At 32.7% G+C, this 19,889-nt stretch overlaps 1 protein-coding gene and 1 pseudogene across 1 annotated transcript in view; one reads left to right on the top strand and one right to left on the bottom strand.

Moving 5' to 3' along the window:
- DMD (dystrophin) overlaps positions 1-19,889 on the bottom strand; it is a 1,897,222-nt gene that overhangs the window by 1,242,724 nt on the left and 634,609 nt on the right. The window contains 2 exon segments of the mRNA XM_039846417.1: positions 8,086-8,266; positions 14,580-14,821. Coding sequence (XP_039702351.1) covers positions 8,086-8,266; positions 14,580-14,821 — 423 coding nt within the window.
- LOC120589027 (uncharacterized) lies at positions 10,024-10,142 on the top strand (annotated as a pseudogene).

The following is a 19,889-nucleotide window of genomic DNA, read 5'->3' as shown; positions in this document are numbered from 1 at the left end:
AGTGAAGAAGAATCTCGTGAATAGTAGTGAGAGTACTTAGTTATGGTGAAGCCAAGAGTTTTGCCTAACAAGGCATCTGAGCAAGTGATCTAGAAGGAGAGGGGTCTATGCAAAGAGACAAAGGCGTTTGCTGGATTATAAACTGCATAAGCTTCGGTTTACTTAAAATTGAAAACGTACACTCTGGAAAACAACGTTTCCCTTGTGGCAGTGGCTGGAACAAACACGTATTAGAAGCTAGCCAGAGGTGATATGAATCAGTCCAATTTTATGCAAATGATGAATATATGTCCAGAGGGAGAGATAAGTATAGAAAGAGTTGATAAAGATATTGGGATTACTTATAATCAGAAAAATATCAACAGGTTTTTGTGAACATCTAACAGGAATGCTTCTCCATTCTGTTTCTGCAGCTTTGGCAAATTACTTAACATTTTAGCATCTTAGACCTCATTTATAAAAATGGGGATGTTGATACTTTTGGGAGAATTAATTGAGGTCATTTATTATTGCTTCATTCAGCCAATATTTATTCAGTGCTCTCTGGGCACCAGGGATGCAAGAAGTAAACATAAAAAAAGCAAAGCCTTGGCTTTAATGATGCTTAAAATCTAATTGGTGAGTTAAGAAATGAACAAACAAACAAATAAAGACATTTTAATGACTAATGGAAATAAGGAAAGGAAAATAAGGAAAGGAAAATTGAGATACGTGGGGGGAGATCCTATCAGATACTGCAACAAAATGAATTTATGATAGAGAATTAGATATAAAAATGTTGGAATAAATGAGGATGTACACAAAGGGATGGTAGGCTACCAATACAATAGATTATCAATACCAAGAAGCTGCTACTATTCCAAAGGAAGAAGAATGAGGTAGTATTACAGAAAACCAATCATTGGAACCACCCAGCAGGAATTGAACTCACAAGAAGCTCTCCTGTGGGGATGCAGCAATCCTGAGTAATGCTATTTCCAGGGGAAGCTAGAACCCTATAATATTCATTCTCAGCCAGTGATGGAGATACATCCTGAAACAATGAGGGAAATATTCTCTCCTCTTCCCACCGTCAATATCCTCCAAGTGCCTCTCACTGGTTGAACCAAGCAAGCAGCCAGTGTAAAAAAAACAATTCTTGGAAGTACAGTTTTCTTGGAGCTGGGAATGGCACTGAGAACAGATAAATGATCTGTGTGGGAATGATGGTGAGGGTGGATATAGAGGAGAGAAAGGAATTTGAGAGGGGTGACAAGGGATATCGATGGTGTTTGCAATACTCTATTTCTTAAGTTTAGTGGTTAAGTATGTGGATTTCATTTTTTCATTATTTTTTAAATTTCCTTGTAATAGAAACTCTGAATATAATAAAAGTATTAAGTTAATTAATCAATCAAATTCAAATAAATAGAATTAAAAAAAAGACAGAAAGTTGACTGGATAGTGAACAAAAAGGCCTCTCTCTGGCCGTGTAACTTGACCAGAAACTTAAAATAAGTAAAGGAGGGAGCCATATGAACACTGAGAAGAAGTTATCTAGGTGGAGAATATTATAATAGACCACAGGCATGGGCATTGCTAGTAATATAGAAGCACAGCTAGGAGGCAAGTGTAGCAAGGTGGACTGTGGGTGGACATGAGGGCAGGGAGGTCACTGAGAACTATGATAGTGAGACCCCCTGTAGATCATAATGTTAAATTTTATTCTAAATTATTCTATATTTGCTCATTACTGTGTCCACTGCTGGGTACATATAGCATATTTGCTATTAGTATTAGCTAGAAGAGAGATATGAGACAATAAGAAAGTGAAGAAGACACACTCAGCACTAAGTAGAAGTTGTGAGTTAAATATAAAAAGTTTTAACTCTGTTAACAAAAAGAGGAAACATCCTTGATAGGGAAAGAACAAAGCTGAATAGAGACACGCATGTTCTTTTATTAGAGGGGAAGGGTAGGTTTCTCTGAACTAATTTTACATTCTAGAGAACCAGATCCATAGCCAAAGCCAAGACATTGCTCTGAAATGATTTATGAATATGTACAAATGCACACATGCACAAACACATGCATCCACACGTGAACACATACAATGCACACACATAAATATTGTGACACACTCACACAGTGAATTTAAAAGTTAGTTTACACTTCATCCTAGAAAGAGAATGGTGATCAGACCAAAAATTAAATAATAATAAAGACCAAGAAAAATGGTATCAAAAAAGACAAAAGTGTTTTATTTCTTTAACTTTAGGTTTATTTAAAGTGTTTGAATTTTGGATAATACTTTATGTTCACTTAAATACACACACACACACACACACACACATACATTTTTTTATTGTGAAGGCTTAGTTTACCATATTGCACAGAATATCTAACCATGTATTTGGAACAGTATTTAGATTATCTTGAGGATAATCCTGGCATTAGCTGCATCCTGGGGAAAGATTAAATTGTAACTAAATTAAATGAGAAGAAATAAAGATTTTCGGAATTGTCAGCTTATCGTTAAAGTGATAAGGCAGCATGAACATGGTAGAAGATAAAACAGTTACTTAACTCATAAGTATATATTGTAATATTATAGGTTACCCAAAACTCAGTCAGCATCCTTTTATGTATAGATTGAAAGAAGGAGGGAAGAAGGGAGATAGATGACAGACAGACAGACAGACAGACAGAAGACAGACAAACTAGCTAGCTAGATAGAAAATGCCAGAAATTAAAAGAAACTTGCTTTTCAGTACAGGCCAGCAAAAAATAAAAGTCTCTCAAATTCAGGAAGAAGATGAACAAGAAAAATTCTAAATTATTAAATAATAAATTAGACCAATTATATACTACATATAATTCTAGCTAAATCTTCTAAGTTTCCTTTATTTAGTTTTAGAGCCTTGGCCTTAGCCTTCTCCAAGAACCCATCTCAGGTTATTTTAATACCAGTTTGATTACATTATGAATGGCTGAGCCTTTCTCTAGATTACAAGTATGAGAGCAAAGAGCATGTGGTTTGAGCTTGACGAACTATCTCCAGTAACCAGCTCAGTGCAATACAAGGAATCAGTATGTGTTGTGTGAATAACTGCAGTTGCAAAGTGTAACCTTGAACACAAAGACAGAATGTCATGTACATAGGAAGAAACCAGTGGTTGGGTAAGCCTAGACCCTGACCAAGAGGAGAAAGAATTTACCTAGAGAATTTTGACATTCTTCTCAACTCATCTATAAAGTATTTCTAATCCCCTTGTAACTTTCTAAATTCTGAATAGCTTAAATTGACTTTATTATTTATCCTTCTTCTGATGTCTCACTTCATGGTTTCTAAACTGCCAAGGTAGACTTTACTTACAATGATCTTTCCAGCACGATTAATTTCTAAATTTAAAATGTGGTTTTCTGGTAAAAAAAAAAAAATTAATGAATAGTAAAGAAAATGTATATTGTACCTCATGTTGTAAATAGACTTGTGTGCATGCACACACATTTTGGTTTTCTCCTGGAATTCTTTTGAAATAGAACAAAATCATCTTCTAAATTCTATCACTTTGGAATAGAACAATTGATAAGGTAACAATTTTTATTGCCTCTTAACCAGGAACGTTATATGTTAGTTTATGTTTCTATGGGTATATGAGCAGCACTGCCTGAAAAAAAATGCTTCTATCCATCTATCTATCTATCTATCTATCTATCTATCTATCTATCTATCTATCTATCTCTGTGTGTACACACATATATATTAATATGATAAATATATATCATTAATTCACTCTTTCAACTCTTTATGGAGTGTCAATTAAATTTCAGCCTCTATGATACCTTTTAGAGATGTGATAAGGAAGAAAACAGGGTCTCTGCTTTCATTTGTTTCACACTTTACTCATACTATTCTAATATAGTTTTGAGCAAATTATAACTAATTTTATAAAAGGGAAATATAGAGTGCCATGACAGTAAATAATAAGAACATCATATATAGACTGAGAGTTCCTAGGATTAACTGGTGAGCAAAGATACGAAATAGTAAGAATTAGCTGTGCTAGGGCTTCTGGGAGAACATACACAGGCTCTGAGCTATGGAATATGATGCCATCTTCAGGAAATGAAAGGGCAATGAAGTAGAGAGAAACTAAATATGAATGAGACTGTGACTGAGATAGGCAGCGTCTTTTAGGTGCCTTTGAACCAAGAGCAAAAGGAAATCATTGAACATATTACATTAAAAAAGTAACATGGTAAGATTTGCCTTGAGAAAAATCATTCTGGCTGACATGTAGAAAATAGATTGCTCAGTATCAAGAATGGATGTGGGGAGACAAATTAGTGATTCAGGCAAGAAACCACAGTAGCTTGGACTAATATGATGGTGATAAATATAAAAAGAAGTTTACAAATGAGAGCTATGTAGAAGATAAAAATGCATAGGTTTGGTGACTGCATGGGAGAGGGAACAGGTGAGGGACAAAGTATATCAAGGATGATTCTGAGGTTCCTAATTCTGAAATTATATAGATGTTGGTTCTTTTTCCCTGCTTTTGGAAGGGCCAAAGAGGAAATGGTTGCTGGCTATGGAGTTACCCACCATGAGTTTATCTTTTTGGGTCCTAATGGGTTTATGATACCTTGAGACATCAAAATGGAAAATTTAAGGAAGTAGTTGGAAATACAACTCTAAGATTTAGAGGGTAGGTCTGGGCTGCAGATAAAATACATGATTATATTATACAACTCAAACCAAGGATAACTTTACTCATTCATTTTCCTTCTAGATGTAAAAAAGCATTCATTAGCCAATACGATTTATCTTATAGTAGTGTGACAATGATTAGAAACAACATAGTTTATCTCATTTAAAACAGACATACTTGAGAATACTAGTGAAGGACTCTTAATTCTTTATCAGATTAAAAAGAAAGAAAAGTTTGGTGTAGAAGCCAATTGCACTCAAGGGTAAACTCAACATGAGTCACTCTACCTACCAGTCAATGTTGCCCTTGTGATGCCAATGTAGGAGCAGAACTAGTCTGGCTCCATCTACGGAAATTCACTTTTTCCACTTATGTAGAAATAGTGATTAATAATCCAACTGATGATTTTCTCTTTACTGACAGCAATAACACAATAAACATATCCAATTTAATAACCTACCAACTTAAAAGACCACAAGAGTTCTATTAACATCATTTGGCCCAGCCCAGGTACCTGGAAAAAATGGCCTGAAGAGTCAACATTTAAGTCATATATTTCTTATAAAAGTATGATATTCATCTCAAAATAAAGATTCTTATGACAGTTTTTACTATTTTATTGCGAAAGCAAGATCTTAAAACAGATACCTTCTTAATATTTCATGATTAGGGAAATATATCCCACAAAATTAAAATTAATATAAACGATTGTAGTTTTGATAGTATTGCTGTGAATTACTGGAAAAGCAAGTTTTAAGGGTTACTACCATGGTACATTACTGTTTATATTAAGAGGTTAAAAACAAACAAACAAATACATTAATCTCTAGTCTTTTAGTACAGCTCTGTGAGGGATGGTGATGACAATGTATGGTCAAATTGATATCTAAAATTATAGCAGAGGTCTGTGAAAAATGTTTTCTGTATCTTTTGTTTAAAAATCCACTGTTTTATCTAACTGACTTAAAAGGGAGGGAGGCTTCAGAGAAGAGGGGGAAATAAGAGAGGATAGCAAAGAAAAGAGCAGGAGAGACACGACAAGATGATTTAATAATTTTCTAAAAAGTCACATGTGGAATTAAATGCTGTATTTTCTGATATAGATGAATCTATGTCATGGGGTAAAAACCTTTAACTGAAAAAGCTGTTGTGCTATAGTACATATTATTGATTACATGTACTTGTGACATAGGGATAATAAAACATTCTCAAAGGTTTGGTCTCTAAAGACTAAGAAAGATAATTTATAAAAAAAGTTATTTGTACTCTAAAAATAACTACGAATATAAGATGCATTTTATCTTTTAATATTTTTTCATACCAATTTTCACCACTCAAAGGATAGTTAAGTCATTTTTGTTTCATTGAGGACAGTAGTAAAAAAAAAGTAAAGAGGAAATTAAATAATATATAACAAACATAAATTATACATATGTCTATAAGTTGTATAATTTATAATTCATATATAATCCATATTTAATGATTATTAATTAATCAAGACAATCTTTCCAAGAGTGAGTAAAATTGTTAGTGATGTTCTGGTAAATAAAGCAGAAGGAAGGACATTTTATTTAGAGATCAATGGAGTGAAAGTGGCAGTTTTAAAAGAATCATCATATGTATGAAAAATAAAGAAAACAGGATAATATGGATGGGTAGATTGATGATTGTATGGACAAAAAGTATATATTACTATATATTTATATTATAGTATCATAGTCAAATCTCAGTTATCATCGAACAACAATATTCTGAACATCTTTAAAATAAACAGAAAAAAATCATTGAAACTTAATTAACAGGTAAATGTAATTAAAATAATTTCCCAGTGAATAAGCTCTTTTTCCCACGAGTTCCAGTATAACTATTAAACTGTATTTGATTTTCAGAGAGGTTTATGGACTTTATGACAAAAAAATGCATTATTGTAAAATAGGTCAATGTTCGAAAATGTAGGACATTCACAATCTTTTCTCCAATTGATTTTATAGAAACCCAACAAATATATCGAAATCCACTAGAGGGAGCTGACATTATTGAAAAGTTGTATTACTTAATTCCCTATCAGGAAAATAGCCTCTCAGCATAAAAGATTTTGAAATAAAAAGAAAAATATGCATTTACTGTTTGTTTTATTCAGTTCATTCCATGACTTCAGTAAGAAATAAAAATAAAAATTTAGGAAAGTTGGGAAAGCTTCATGTATATCACGATGCCAATTCTAGAAATGTTATTATGTGGTAAATTCTTTGGATATTTACAAAGAAAAGCAATTTAAAACTTTGTTTTTCAACTAAAATTTTAGTAGAAAACAAACATATCTTATTGTGCTTCTCAAAACAAATTTGAGAAATACATTTTTAAAAGTATTTTTATATAATATCTTTAAATCCAATTTTACTCTATGTTCCTTTGTGTGTACATATATACATATGCATGTATGTGTATGGTGAACCAAAAACTCATTTAATAATGCTTAAAAGTGTTTGTTTATAAACTTGCCTGTCAAAGGAATTTTTGTCTTAAAAAGTAAGCTGATGAGTAGGGATATTTTGGACCAGATACTATGTATTAATATCACAAGAGCAAATTGATGAGAGACAAAAGAGACTTCTTTAAACATTTGCTAGTCATATGGTAGGCATTTGCATAATTGCTCCACCCTTATATTTCATCATTAAATGAGAAAAATAGGATCTTATATAGTTATAATGAATGGATAGTAAAATGCAGCCCAAAGTATAGTTTATCCTTTTCTGAGTTTCAGTTGCCACATGTATGCTACAGCTATAATAATCTTCATGTAAATTGAAAGAAGTATTAGTAAGATGCCCAGCTAAATATCCTGTACTTAAAGAAAACTGGAATTAACGAAAACCCACTAACAGGACTTCAAATGCTCCTTTTCTTCCTTCATTGGTAAGGGGGATGGGAGAGGTAGACAGGGTAAATGGGATCGAATATGTGGTGACAGAAAGTAATCTAACTATGGGAGATGAACACACAGTGTAAACATATATATCCCTTACTGTTAACGTGTACAGCTGAAACTTATTGGATTTTATTAACCAACGCCACCATAAAAAATAAATTAATTTAAAAAAACTGTTCAAAATGTTTGATTGTAAAAGTTGCAACCCACCAAAGAGAAGTTATGCCTATATAAAACATATGCTTTATTTATTCCTCACAGTCATGAAATTATTACGGGGAAGAAGGAAGAAATAGAAATATAACATTTTCCAACAAGGATATTTCATTACTTGTTACTACAGTTGTACGGAAGATGGTTCCTTTGATAGAAATTATTCTTTCATGTTAGTACTTTCTCTTTTCTTGTTAAATACCTAATTTGGAAAACATCAAAGCCATTTTAAGTGTTTTTACTTACTTGTCTGTAGCTCTTTTTCTCTAGCCTGCACATCAGCAAAGACTTGGTTAAAATGATTTGTAAAGGCCACAAAGTCTGCATCCAGGAACACTGGCCCTTGTCCTTTCTCTTTCAGGGCTATGCTTTGAATTTTTAATCGCTCAATTTGTGGCTGAAGAGCTGACAGACGGTTGACTTCATCCTGTACCATAATTTAGGGTATGAAAATAAATAACGTTTTCTCTTTGTATACATTACATTTTTGCAAAGGAAGGTGTTAAGAAGAAATGATGCAAGCTTAGCTTAAAACCCTTATCAAAAAATTGTTAAGAAACATCTATGATGGTTTAGGCAAGCCTCTAGTACAGGTCATCATTAAGTTAAGAATACTTTGGCTCTTCATTCAATAGAGATCATCATATATAAATGTCTTTAAATTTCAAAATGACATCATTTAGAGCAGCAGTCCCCACATTTTTGGCACCAGGTACCAGGGATCCTGAGAATCTAATGCCTGATGATCTGAGGTGGAGCTGAGGCGGTGATGCTAGTGCTGGAGAGCGGCTGCAAATATAGATGAAACTTCACTTGCTCACCCACCCATCCCTCACCTCCTGATGTGTGGCCCGGTTCCTAAGAGGTTACGGACTGGTACCAGTCTGCGGTCTGAGGGTCGGGGACTCCTGATTTAGAACATTAATGAGTATGAATGTGTATGAGTGAAAAGTACTATAAATAACCTTATATTTTTTCTAGAAATCAAACATGGATGGTCCTCTACACCCCTCATCTCAAAATCATGTGACTTTGCTTCAAATTCTAAGTTTAATGGACAATATCTTTTCTTTAAATTCATTTATGTAGAATATAAATTATATGTCCACATATATTTGCATTCATACATACTATTAAATTATAAATGTGTTTATTAATATTAATATATACATTATATGTATATATAATCTATGTAATATGTGTACATATTAACATATGTATATATATGTATATGTAATCTATGTAATATATATATATATACACACATACACACACACACACACACATTCATGTCTATAATTATCTATCTTTTATATGGTCTCGTTACTTCTCCTGACTAAACAGGCAATTACCGTTGTTTTATTTAGGGTGACTGTTTGCTTTTTTCTTTTTGTCTTGATATAATTTTTAATAGCATCCCTTTCACTTTCAACAGTATCACGGTTGGATGAAAAATTCACATAGACACTCTTCTGTGCTATCCAACATAGTAGTCACTAGTCACATGTGGCTACTGAGCACCTGAAATGTGTCTAGTCCAAATTTAGATGTGCTGTCATTATATAAAACATACCCTGAATTTTGAAGACTTAATATGAAAATATACAAACTCTCATAGTTTTAAATATTCTTAAATCTTGAAATAATATTTTTGATATACCAGGTTAAATAAAATGCATTATTGAAATTCATTTACCTGTTTCTTTTTTCTTTTTCAATGTCTCGTCTAGAACATTTAAAATTACATATGTGGCCCAAATTTGTAGCTTGAATTCTATTTCTTTTAAACAGTGCCATTCTTTATAAAAATGTTTTCATACTCTTGTTCTCAGTAAAGATGAAATTCATATGTATCTGATACATACATAATTTGAATGTAAACACATTTCAAAATGTTCTTTCTAAAAGTATTATTATGGGTGGTGAACATACAATGCAATATATATGACATACTGTTGAATTGTACACTTGAAATTTATTGGATTTTGTTGATCGATGTCACCTCAATAATTTTTAATTATAAAAAAGAAATAAAACTATTTAAAAATTAAAAATAAAAAAAGAAAAGTATTATATCATGGTCATTTACTTATAATTCATACCTATGCTACCTTTAGAAAAAAGTACTTCAGGATTATTTACCATTTAAAATGTAAAAAGCAGGATAATCAAAATTTAAAAACTGTCTATGGCCATGCTACCCTGAACAAGCCCAATCCCATCTGATCTCAGAAGCTAAGCAAGGTTGGGCCTGGTTAGTACTTGGATGGGAGACCACCTAGGAAGACCAAGTGCTGTAGGCATAAAAAGTAAAAAAAATAAGGGATTGTAAATTGACAAGGTCCTTGCAACCTATGAGGTCAACCAAGGGTTGCCTTACCTAAAAAAAAAAAAAAAATTAAAAACTGGATCATAAACCAATTAAAAGGAGAGGGAAATTGAAAGAATCACAGTAATTATGAACTAAATATAACCCTGAGCTTCCTGAAAATCAAAGTGAAAAATAAAAATAAAGTTATTTTTAGATGCATACATAGTCTTTTGAACAGAGTAACTTTTGTCTTAGAATAAAATGAGGTAAATTTATCACATAGATCCTTTCACAGTAGCAAGACTACCTAATAGACAATGCCACTTGTTATGAGTTTTAGAAGATATAAAGATGACACACAATGCAATACACACACACACACACACACACACACACACATATATGACATACTGTCGAATTGTACACTTGAAACTTCTTTGATTTTATTAATCAATGTCACCCCAATAAATTTTAATAAAAAAAAGATAACATTCAGAGGAATGGTAGTATAATGGTTATAGATGTATCAGCTGATTCAGGTAGGTTAATCTCTGACAATCAAATTCTTTTGGTAGGTGGAGATGAGAGACATTTAAATAAATGGGGAGGTGACCCATGTCTTCCGTTCAAATATAAAGCCTCTCAATCAAGTTCTAGAAGGCAGGTGTATATCCAAGGAGGAAGAATAAGACAAGAGGTAAAGGGCAATATTCTGTGTTTTTGAGTATAGAATTATAGCTATGCACTTTGTACACCAGGCTTGCAAATGGCAGCATTGACATCTGCTGTGAAACATATAAGAACCTTATTTACATTTGGCCAGATGGAGGGCCTTCATTCCTCCTGTTAAGGGAACTATAGAAGGAGCTACAGTAAAGTATGTTCTGCAAAACAAAGGGGACTTTGAAACTAATTAAACATTTGGGCAAATGTTCAGTTAAGACCTTAAAGTTCTGAGAGTACATTTTAGGAGAGATCATTTTGATCTGAAATATTTAACATTTAAAGATGTTAACAATTACTCATTATCTCCATAAAAGGGCCTAAGTGTGGTTGGTCCTCCAGAGTGAGGCATCTTCCCTGAGTCTGTTTATCCTTTAAAATTATATTTTGATCTGAGGGAAAAGTTTTATATCTTTCCCAGGAAAGGATCCATAGATCTCTTCCAATTCCAGAAAGGCTCTCTAACCATCAACATATTAAGAATCAGTTCTGGCGAGTATTAAATTTTGAGCTAAATCTGTACTCTAAGAAAAAAAAAAAATCCTCGAATAACAATGCATTGAAGAACAGGATGGAATAATTTACTTACCTATCATTAATCATAGCCAAATAGTATTATTTTAACCATTGTATAAATGACATTGCACTTATCCTGCTAAATATTTTACCTAAGTTGATTCCTCAAATTAATAAAAATCAGTGGGGCACAAAGAAAGAGTAAGGGGCAATAAAGAGGAGTGGAATTGTGTCATAAGAATTTGAAACTTTGTGGCTGAATACATAAAAGCAGATGATTTTACTTAGGATAACTTCCCTAACCTCAAGAGAATATTTAAGATATACAACCTCCAGTGATCTCCATTTGTTCCTCAAATAAAGACCAAGGTCTTAGCATGCCCCAAGAGTCCTTCCTTTGTCTCCTATATGCCTGCCTTTTTGCCTGCATCTTTCAATTTATGCCCCTGCCCCACTATGCTCAGCATTCGCATTGGCCTTCTTGCAGTTCCTTAGTTGTTACTGCTCCCTCCCACCACATTCTTTCTGCCTAAAGCCACTTGCCATGCTATGCTCTTAATTTCAACTCATCCTAAAAGACTTAACTCAGATGTACCTGCCTCAAGGAAGCTGTCCTTGGTAGGTCTGTCTAGGTTAGGTTTTCTCTGTTAGGCACTCTCCCAGAACTCTGTAACTTTGATTAAAGCATTTGTCCCAGTGGTATTTTCACATCTATGTATTTAATCATTTCCTTAATGCCTCTGTCCCCTACTCTAGGTAAACACTATGAAGGCAGGGTCAAAGAATGTATACTCTAATGTTGCCCAAACTTAAGTGACCGCTGCCCCAGGGGGTCCTAAAGGTAGAACCATGGGCCTGACAGGACTGGAAGGCAGGACATTGAACCAAAGAGGATTATTCCCAAGTCTTCAAACCCAGTGGAATTTGCCTTGCCACATTTTGGACTTGCTTAGAACACATCACCCCTTCCTTCTTCCCTATTTTTTTCTCCTTTTAGAATGGGAGTCTTTTTCTTCTGTCTGTCTCACCATCACATTTTGGAAGCATATAAATTATCTGGTTTCACAGGTTCACAGCAGGAGAGAAATTTTGTCTCAGGATGTACCATATCTTGATTCTCACCCACATGTGATTTAAATAATATTTAGAGGAGACTTTGGACTTTAGAGTTGATGTCGGAATGAATTCTGACTTTTGTGGTTTCTGGCATATGAGAAGGACATGAATGGGAAATGGCAGTGTCAGAATGTTATGGAATGAATTATATTCCCTCAAATTTATATGTTGAAGCCCTAACCCATAATGTGACCGTATTTTGTGATAGTACTTTTAGGAAGTAGTAAAGGTTAAACGAAGTTGGAAGAGTGGTGTCCGTATCTGATAGAATTGGTGGCCTTACAAGAAAGATTACTCTCTCTCCCTACAAGCTCATGCACCGAGGAAAGGCCACGTGAGGACATGGTAAGAAGGCAGCTGTCTGCAAGACAGGAAGAGAGCTCTCACCAGAAGCCAAACCCTACTAGACCTTAATCTTGGACATTCCAAGCTCTGGAAGTGTCAGAAAATAAATTCCTATTGTTTAAGTCACACATTATATGGTATTTATTATGGCAGCCCCAGTCAGTTAATATACATAGTATCAAACTTGACCACATCGAATATTTATTTTATGGCTGAATCAGTTTTGTAGATGTTATTATTAATTTCTGTATCTGAATCTCAAGAACAGGTTAGGTAATATCATTAGATTTTTATTGCAAGAAATAATGTAGGTGGACAATTCCATTGATTCACAGAAAAAAAAAGTTACGGATTCTACTCTTTAATAGAAAAATGTGTCTAAATATAGAAAGTCGTAGATTTGTATATTTGCCTAATAAACTAAAGGCTTTTCTGTACAATATTCTTTGCCTGAAATATATATTGTCCAGGTTTATTTACTTCCTATTAAAACTATAGGTCCAATATTTGAAGAAATGAATCCTTCAATTATTTTCAATAGCTTTGCATTTTTTATCATTTTCTGGGTTCATTACCACCTCCAAATCAACCCCATCAATTATCTCTAGTCTCCCATTATTTAAACCATTCTTTTCAAAGTGTGCAGATTAATCTTCATTTATTGCTTTTTATATTAAACCCAGACAACTGTCTATCATTAAGGTTCACCTTGGAAACCTCTTCATCTATCCTCTCATCAATTTCCCACTTCCCACGAAAATTGTGTAGCACATAGTAATTATGCAAAAAGTTCAAGTGATTGACATTATTAAATATCTCTTGTTTTCTTATACTTTCAGACATACTCTTTTAATCTCTTTCTCAGGGCCTCTTGTGCCAGTCATATGTTGTTTGCCTTTCCAGATTCACTTTCCAGTCTTTTCCTGTGACCCAAGAAAATGACATTTATATACTATAGCTCCTTGTCCTCTGCCTTCTGATTAAGTTTAATCAATGTGAAACCCTATTCAGTTTCTGGAGGCAGGGAGAAGAGAGAAGTAGGGTGTTTCTTTTTCTGACTCCATTTCTGTGATGGCACTTGGGCTGGCTCCTATGGCAACCTTTACAAATGGCATCTGACTTTTTCCATCTGGGTTTCTGTAACATCCCTCTCCTTGATCTCTCTGCTTTAAGAATAGTAACTGCTCTGATAATGGGTTACTGTACTATCCCTTGTGGTTTTTCTGTCCTCCAAGCATGTTTATAAAGTATTTCTGCAAAGAAATCTTCTTTAAACTATCCTAATTTGAGTGCACTGTCAGTTGTAAAGCTCTTCCTCATCTAGTCAATTACATAGTCTATCAGCTGCTTGTGTGTGTGTGGATTCCACGTTTCAACATATGACTGGGTTTTTGCTCTGAACACATGAACTGTTATAAGAAAGACTTTCAAATTATTGGTCATTTCTCTCAGGGTACATGTGGTTTCATACTATAAAACTGCCTCATCATTTTGCAAACTAGTAAAATCAATTAGCCATGTGTAACTACTGTAAATACATTTTTTTTTAGAATTCAAGCATCCATGTATCACCTACTTAAAACAATTTTCTTTGCTTCTATTTTGATCTTTACTATGTTTAATGACATCATTAAAGGAGAAATTTTATCATTATATAATTTGCTATTCTTCTGAAAATTTCCAAGGAATTCCTATTGCTTATGCTCCAAATAGGGAGAAAGATTCTTACCTTACAAATTTTTAACTGGCTTTTAATCGCTGCTGGCTCTGAAGTGGTGGTGGGTTGGGTTTTCAACCAGTTTTCAGCAGTGGTTGTCATCTGCTCCAATTGTTGTAGCTGATTATAGAAAGTGATGATGTTGTTCTGATACTCCAGCCAGTTAAGTCTCTCACTTAGCAACTGGCAGAACTCGATCCACCGGCTGTTCAGTTGTTCTGAGGCTTGTTTGATGCTGTCAGCATTAACACCCTCTAGAAAGAAAGATTTTTAAAATATACCCACTGAAGCCACAGACTGAAAGACATTATCTGAAAACCAATGAGTCTCAAGTTTGAAAGTATTCTTCAGATGAATCATTTCAAATTGTTTATTTACTGATAAAGGAGTAAAAATACCAAGATGATTTCTGTATTACTGATTGCAAATTATTAGAGTTGCATCTTATCAAAACTATGACTGTAAAAAAATAATAAATAAGAACACGTAAGATGTAGTAGATTAGAATATATTTACATTTAAAAAATGGTTGAAGCTCTGACAAGGGGTGGAAGATTGATAATAGACAAATAACTTTCTGGATGTTTCTAAATAAATGTTAAATATTGCTTATATTATTAAAATGTACCATCAAAAAACTAACTTACATTTTTATTTTTTAAAATGGTTTGGAAATTAGTTGAAATTCTTTATCTGGATTATTTTATAAAAAGGTAAAAAAGTTAAGTATCTAAAATCAGTAATTCTCTTTTTGCTATAGAAAGCCAGAAATAAGCAGTCTATGGATCCAAAGAAGTGAAGCAACTACTAGGAAAAATAATCTTTCTAATAGCTAAAAAGGTTTTCATAATATTTGCATATCATTTCCAAATGTAGAGGTTGATCTGAAAGTTTTAAAATCTATCAAGGGCAACATGGAAACAAAAGCACATCGTTATCATCTTTAGCTTTCTGGAGAACCCACTACGTGTTAAGGAATAGGCTGTCTTTTAATATATATTATCTTATTTAAATTTTGTCATATATGATTAATGCCAATCCAAGTATATTTTATCATATATATAGCATGAAAGCAGTATCATGTAACGCTATGTGCTAAAATATTCATTCTCTAAAGGTAGTTAACAAAATTTAGACGTTCTTATACATGCATAGATATATATCAGTTTATATAGTAACTTTATTAATTACATTACATAAAATATTAAACATGATATCCACTTAAAAATATAGCTTTGTAGCACGGATAACTTTTATATATTTTTGAAATGATGAATATTTGAATATTTCCTATCCATACATATATCCACAGGCATCTTAAAAGGGATCATAAACTATTAGATTCTTCCTCTAGATTAAAATATCTTAAGTAATTTAGTGAAGACTAAATTGTCTAGAAGACTCTACTTTTATGAATATTCATTTTACTTCACTTTCTGATAATATGATTTAGTTAATGAGAAGTTAAGTTATTAAAAAGTCTGAAGACCATTGCTAACAAACATGAGCCCTGTGGTTCTGCTAACTTACACATGCTGTGCACTCTTTTTAAAGACTGAGAAATATGGATTTGAATTCAACAACTATATTATTTTATCCTCTTATTTTCCTCTGCTCTGATATTCTAATTTTCATTTTGTTGTAATTATGTTATGCTCTTAATTCATTTGAAACACAACTCTAATTTCAAAGTTTGATACTACCCGAGATGATATTGGAGAAAAGAAACTATGCAAATATTATTGGAAATCTTTTCCTCATTCTTCAGCTGATATATTAAAAAAAATAATTTAAAGTTCCCAAAGTACAAAGGTCTAAGGTCCAGCTTCCTGCCAACAATAGAAAGACATGGAGTTGGGGCCCAGGCAGACCCAGTGAAAGACAAAGCACAAAATTAATTAAGCCTTGAAGTGGACATTCCAAGGCCAATAAATGGCAGGATAATTTAATAATCCACATCATTTCTATGACATAAACAATGCATGTGGCTTAGTGTACCACATAATAATAATAGCTAACATGCTCTAAATGTTTATACATATCAATTCATTTAATTTTCACATTAGCCTTATAAAAACAATAATTGAAAAAATAAAATGTATAAAGGTAATATAAACATGTCTCCATATATACAGCTATAAGAGGCAGCATGTGGTTTGCAAGAGCTAAATATTCTTCTAATTCTCTCCTAATAGTTAAGAAAGTAATTGGTCTTACTGAGATGTGTTGTGTGATATACTGTTTGTGATAATTTAGTTTTGAGCAGTGATCAAGAATTGTGCCAAATATGTTTTGAGAATGCCGCTAAGTAACTGTAGTTGTAAAAAGATAATGGCTGTTACAAAATCTAAGAGAAGAATCCAAAACTCCAGTCATATAGGCACTCGGTTTGAGGAAAAAATATTACAATATAATGCTGACATTATTGCTGGAAAATGAAATAATTAGAAAAAATACAAAGGTGAGAAATTTTAAATTATATTAGATAAGGACTCACAAATGTGCCATGGATCTAAACGATCAGATGTTTGAGAGAAATATTTTTAGCATATGTTAGAAGAAGGAAGCACATGGCAGTTCTCATTCAAGATAGGCAAATAAGAGATGCTAAAGTAATTTAAAGAGACTGATGGACTACTACCGGATTGAGTCTTATTTAACATTTATCTAAATAAAGGAATACAGAGAGAAATATCTCACTGCCCCTTAGAGAGGTCAACCATAGGACAACCTTTGGCATGAAAAAATAAAATCATAAGTTAATATTCAATATGAATAATACATGTTATTATAATCACGAAAATATAACTCAAACTATAATAAAATACCAATAGGTTCTGTGGTATCTATTAAAATCTAGAGATAGAATTTAGTGAATCCTTGTTGATCATTACCCAAAACTATCAGTTCAATACGTTATGCCAAAAAAATGTCGATACTAAACATCACTGTAAAAGGAATTAAAAAATGAGGAAAGTGAATTTTGTAGAAATCTACTATGTAATCAACAATATTCTCTACTTAACAGCATATTGATTTTTATAACTGAATAAAGGCAATTCAAATAAAATAATAGGTAAAAGAAGTATCTCCATTTTAGGATAAATGGTTAAGGCAGGCAGAAAAACCTAGAAATTCATAATAAGAGCTCTGGTATTATTAAATCTGAATTCAGATTTGACCCCCTTCACTAGATGGGTGAACTGGGTTCAGTTATTTAATTCCAATGGGTCTCAATTTTCTCATCCACGAAATGAGAATAAAATAGAATTGACCTCATAGGATACCTATGAGAGTTCCAAGTTAACATGTATGAAGTAGTTACACAAAATCTGACATACACTAGGCAATCAATAAATATTGATCAATGTTAATACAAGGAAATGAAAAGGAACGTGTAGGAAACAAGAGATTAGATCTTACAAATGATGAAACTGGGGGGTGCAATGAATGAAAGAAGTCATTTATGAAAAATAAATGATTAATATTTTTAAAGTTAGTGCTAACTTTATATAATATGGCATGGATATGGGATACAAAAAGTGTATGTATAAATTTTTAAAAGAAAATTTGTCAACCAGTGATGAATCCTAGAGTTTAGTAGGGAATCTTGGAATATTTGGTCATACATCTATAATCATTTGAAATTAAAGTTATAAAGGACATCCATGCCAAAAATTAAAAACAAAAATTTCTAGATGTCACTGGCAAAGGTAGGATGGTGGCTCCTGATTATCGAACATCTTATTATAAAGGATTTGTATGTAAATATTGTATTAATTCATGTGTGAATATGCTTCCTGCTCAACTAGAATATGACCTGTGCCTAATGAAAAATCCCTCTAAGAAAAATGGCTCCACTGGCAGTACCTGATAGAGTTCTCAGCTTAGAGTCAGCACGGAATAAATACGATGTACTTGTTGGCTTATTCAACACCAAATAAATAGCTTACTTTATACAAATACAGATATGAAGAGAGCACTATCCCCAGGCGCAAAAAGCCAAACACAAACACACACACAGTCTCTCTTGCTTCAAATTGGCTTTAAAATACTTGGGGAGGGATCAAAAGCACTGTCACATGTCATATTACTTAATGTTTATTTCTTAAACTAAAATTATAAATGCCATTACTTCAGCTTCATGAATAAAATGGCCATCTATTATCTATTACGAGAAAGTCCCTTAAAACATTGGTAGAATAAGGGTACTAAGTGTTTCCCAAGTGAATACTCACATGTGAATAATTTTACTATAATATATAATTGTTTTATGTGTATTTCATAGAATTATGCTCCTTAACTGAACATTTTAAGTTCTATGACAGTTTGTAAGTATAAATATCTGCAAAGTTTTAAGTACCAATTATTTGAGCATCTGTGTTTCTAATTTTTTTGTCAGCTACTTAAGAATACAAACACTAACTCACCCGACTTTATAAACAATACTTATGGAAACCATTTTGTAGCGGCACATTAAAATCTCAAGGATAATGGATCATAATCTATTCACATCTCATATTCTAAACAACCCCTGAAATAGTCTGTGAATAAATATATTGCACCCAGAGGAAATAGATCATTACTTGAAGTGCATCCATTAATTTTATTACTTGTGTACAGTGCATAACAGACTGTTAGAATAATTTTAATTGTGCACCACCTTCCATGCAAGTACTTTAGAACTGCCACTTAAAGTGAAGTATTCCTCATCAAGTATATTCATCATTAGCCATGAAGCCAGGGTAGAATAATGCAAAACGTTGTGTTTTCAGAGCTCTTGAATTAGAAGAATATTTGGAATGAAAACTTAAAGTTGCTAATAAATAGTCTCTGATTGTTTTGTATATTAAGTGAGGGTCATTACAAATTCATTTGGCATTCAATGTAACAGCCTAAAATATAATGGAAGTTTATTCAGAGCCCATGAAGATAGGGTCTGAATATTATAGACTAAATTCTAGAGACTTCGTTGACCACACTAACTTTTATACAACTGCTATGTCATGTTTTTTTAAAATAATACCTTTTAAAAATTAATAGCTTTATATAAAAGTCAACACCTCTAGTAAATATAATATATAAATTTACTAATATAGCTTTTTACATCATATTTATAAACATCATTGAATTATAAAAGATAAAAGTCCAATTCCAACTAATATTTGTTTTTGTGACTAATTTTCTACAACAGTGACTACTATAATCTCCTCCCTTCACACACACACAGACACACACACACACACACAGTCTCTTCCTTTGGAGATTAAAGAAAAATGAGTCTGTCAATTAACAAGATTTATTGAGTGTGAACTCTGTGTA

This window comes from Pteropus medius, unplaced genomic scaffold, assembly GCF_902729225.1.
Source record: "Pteropus medius unplaced genomic scaffold, Ma_sr-lr_union100, whole genome shotgun sequence".
Classification (NCBI taxonomy): Eukaryota; Metazoa; Chordata; class Mammalia; order Chiroptera; family Pteropodidae; genus Pteropus; species Pteropus medius.
The sequence above is the reverse complement of the archived record's forward strand: the minus strand, read 5'-3'. Positions and strand labels throughout refer to the sequence as shown.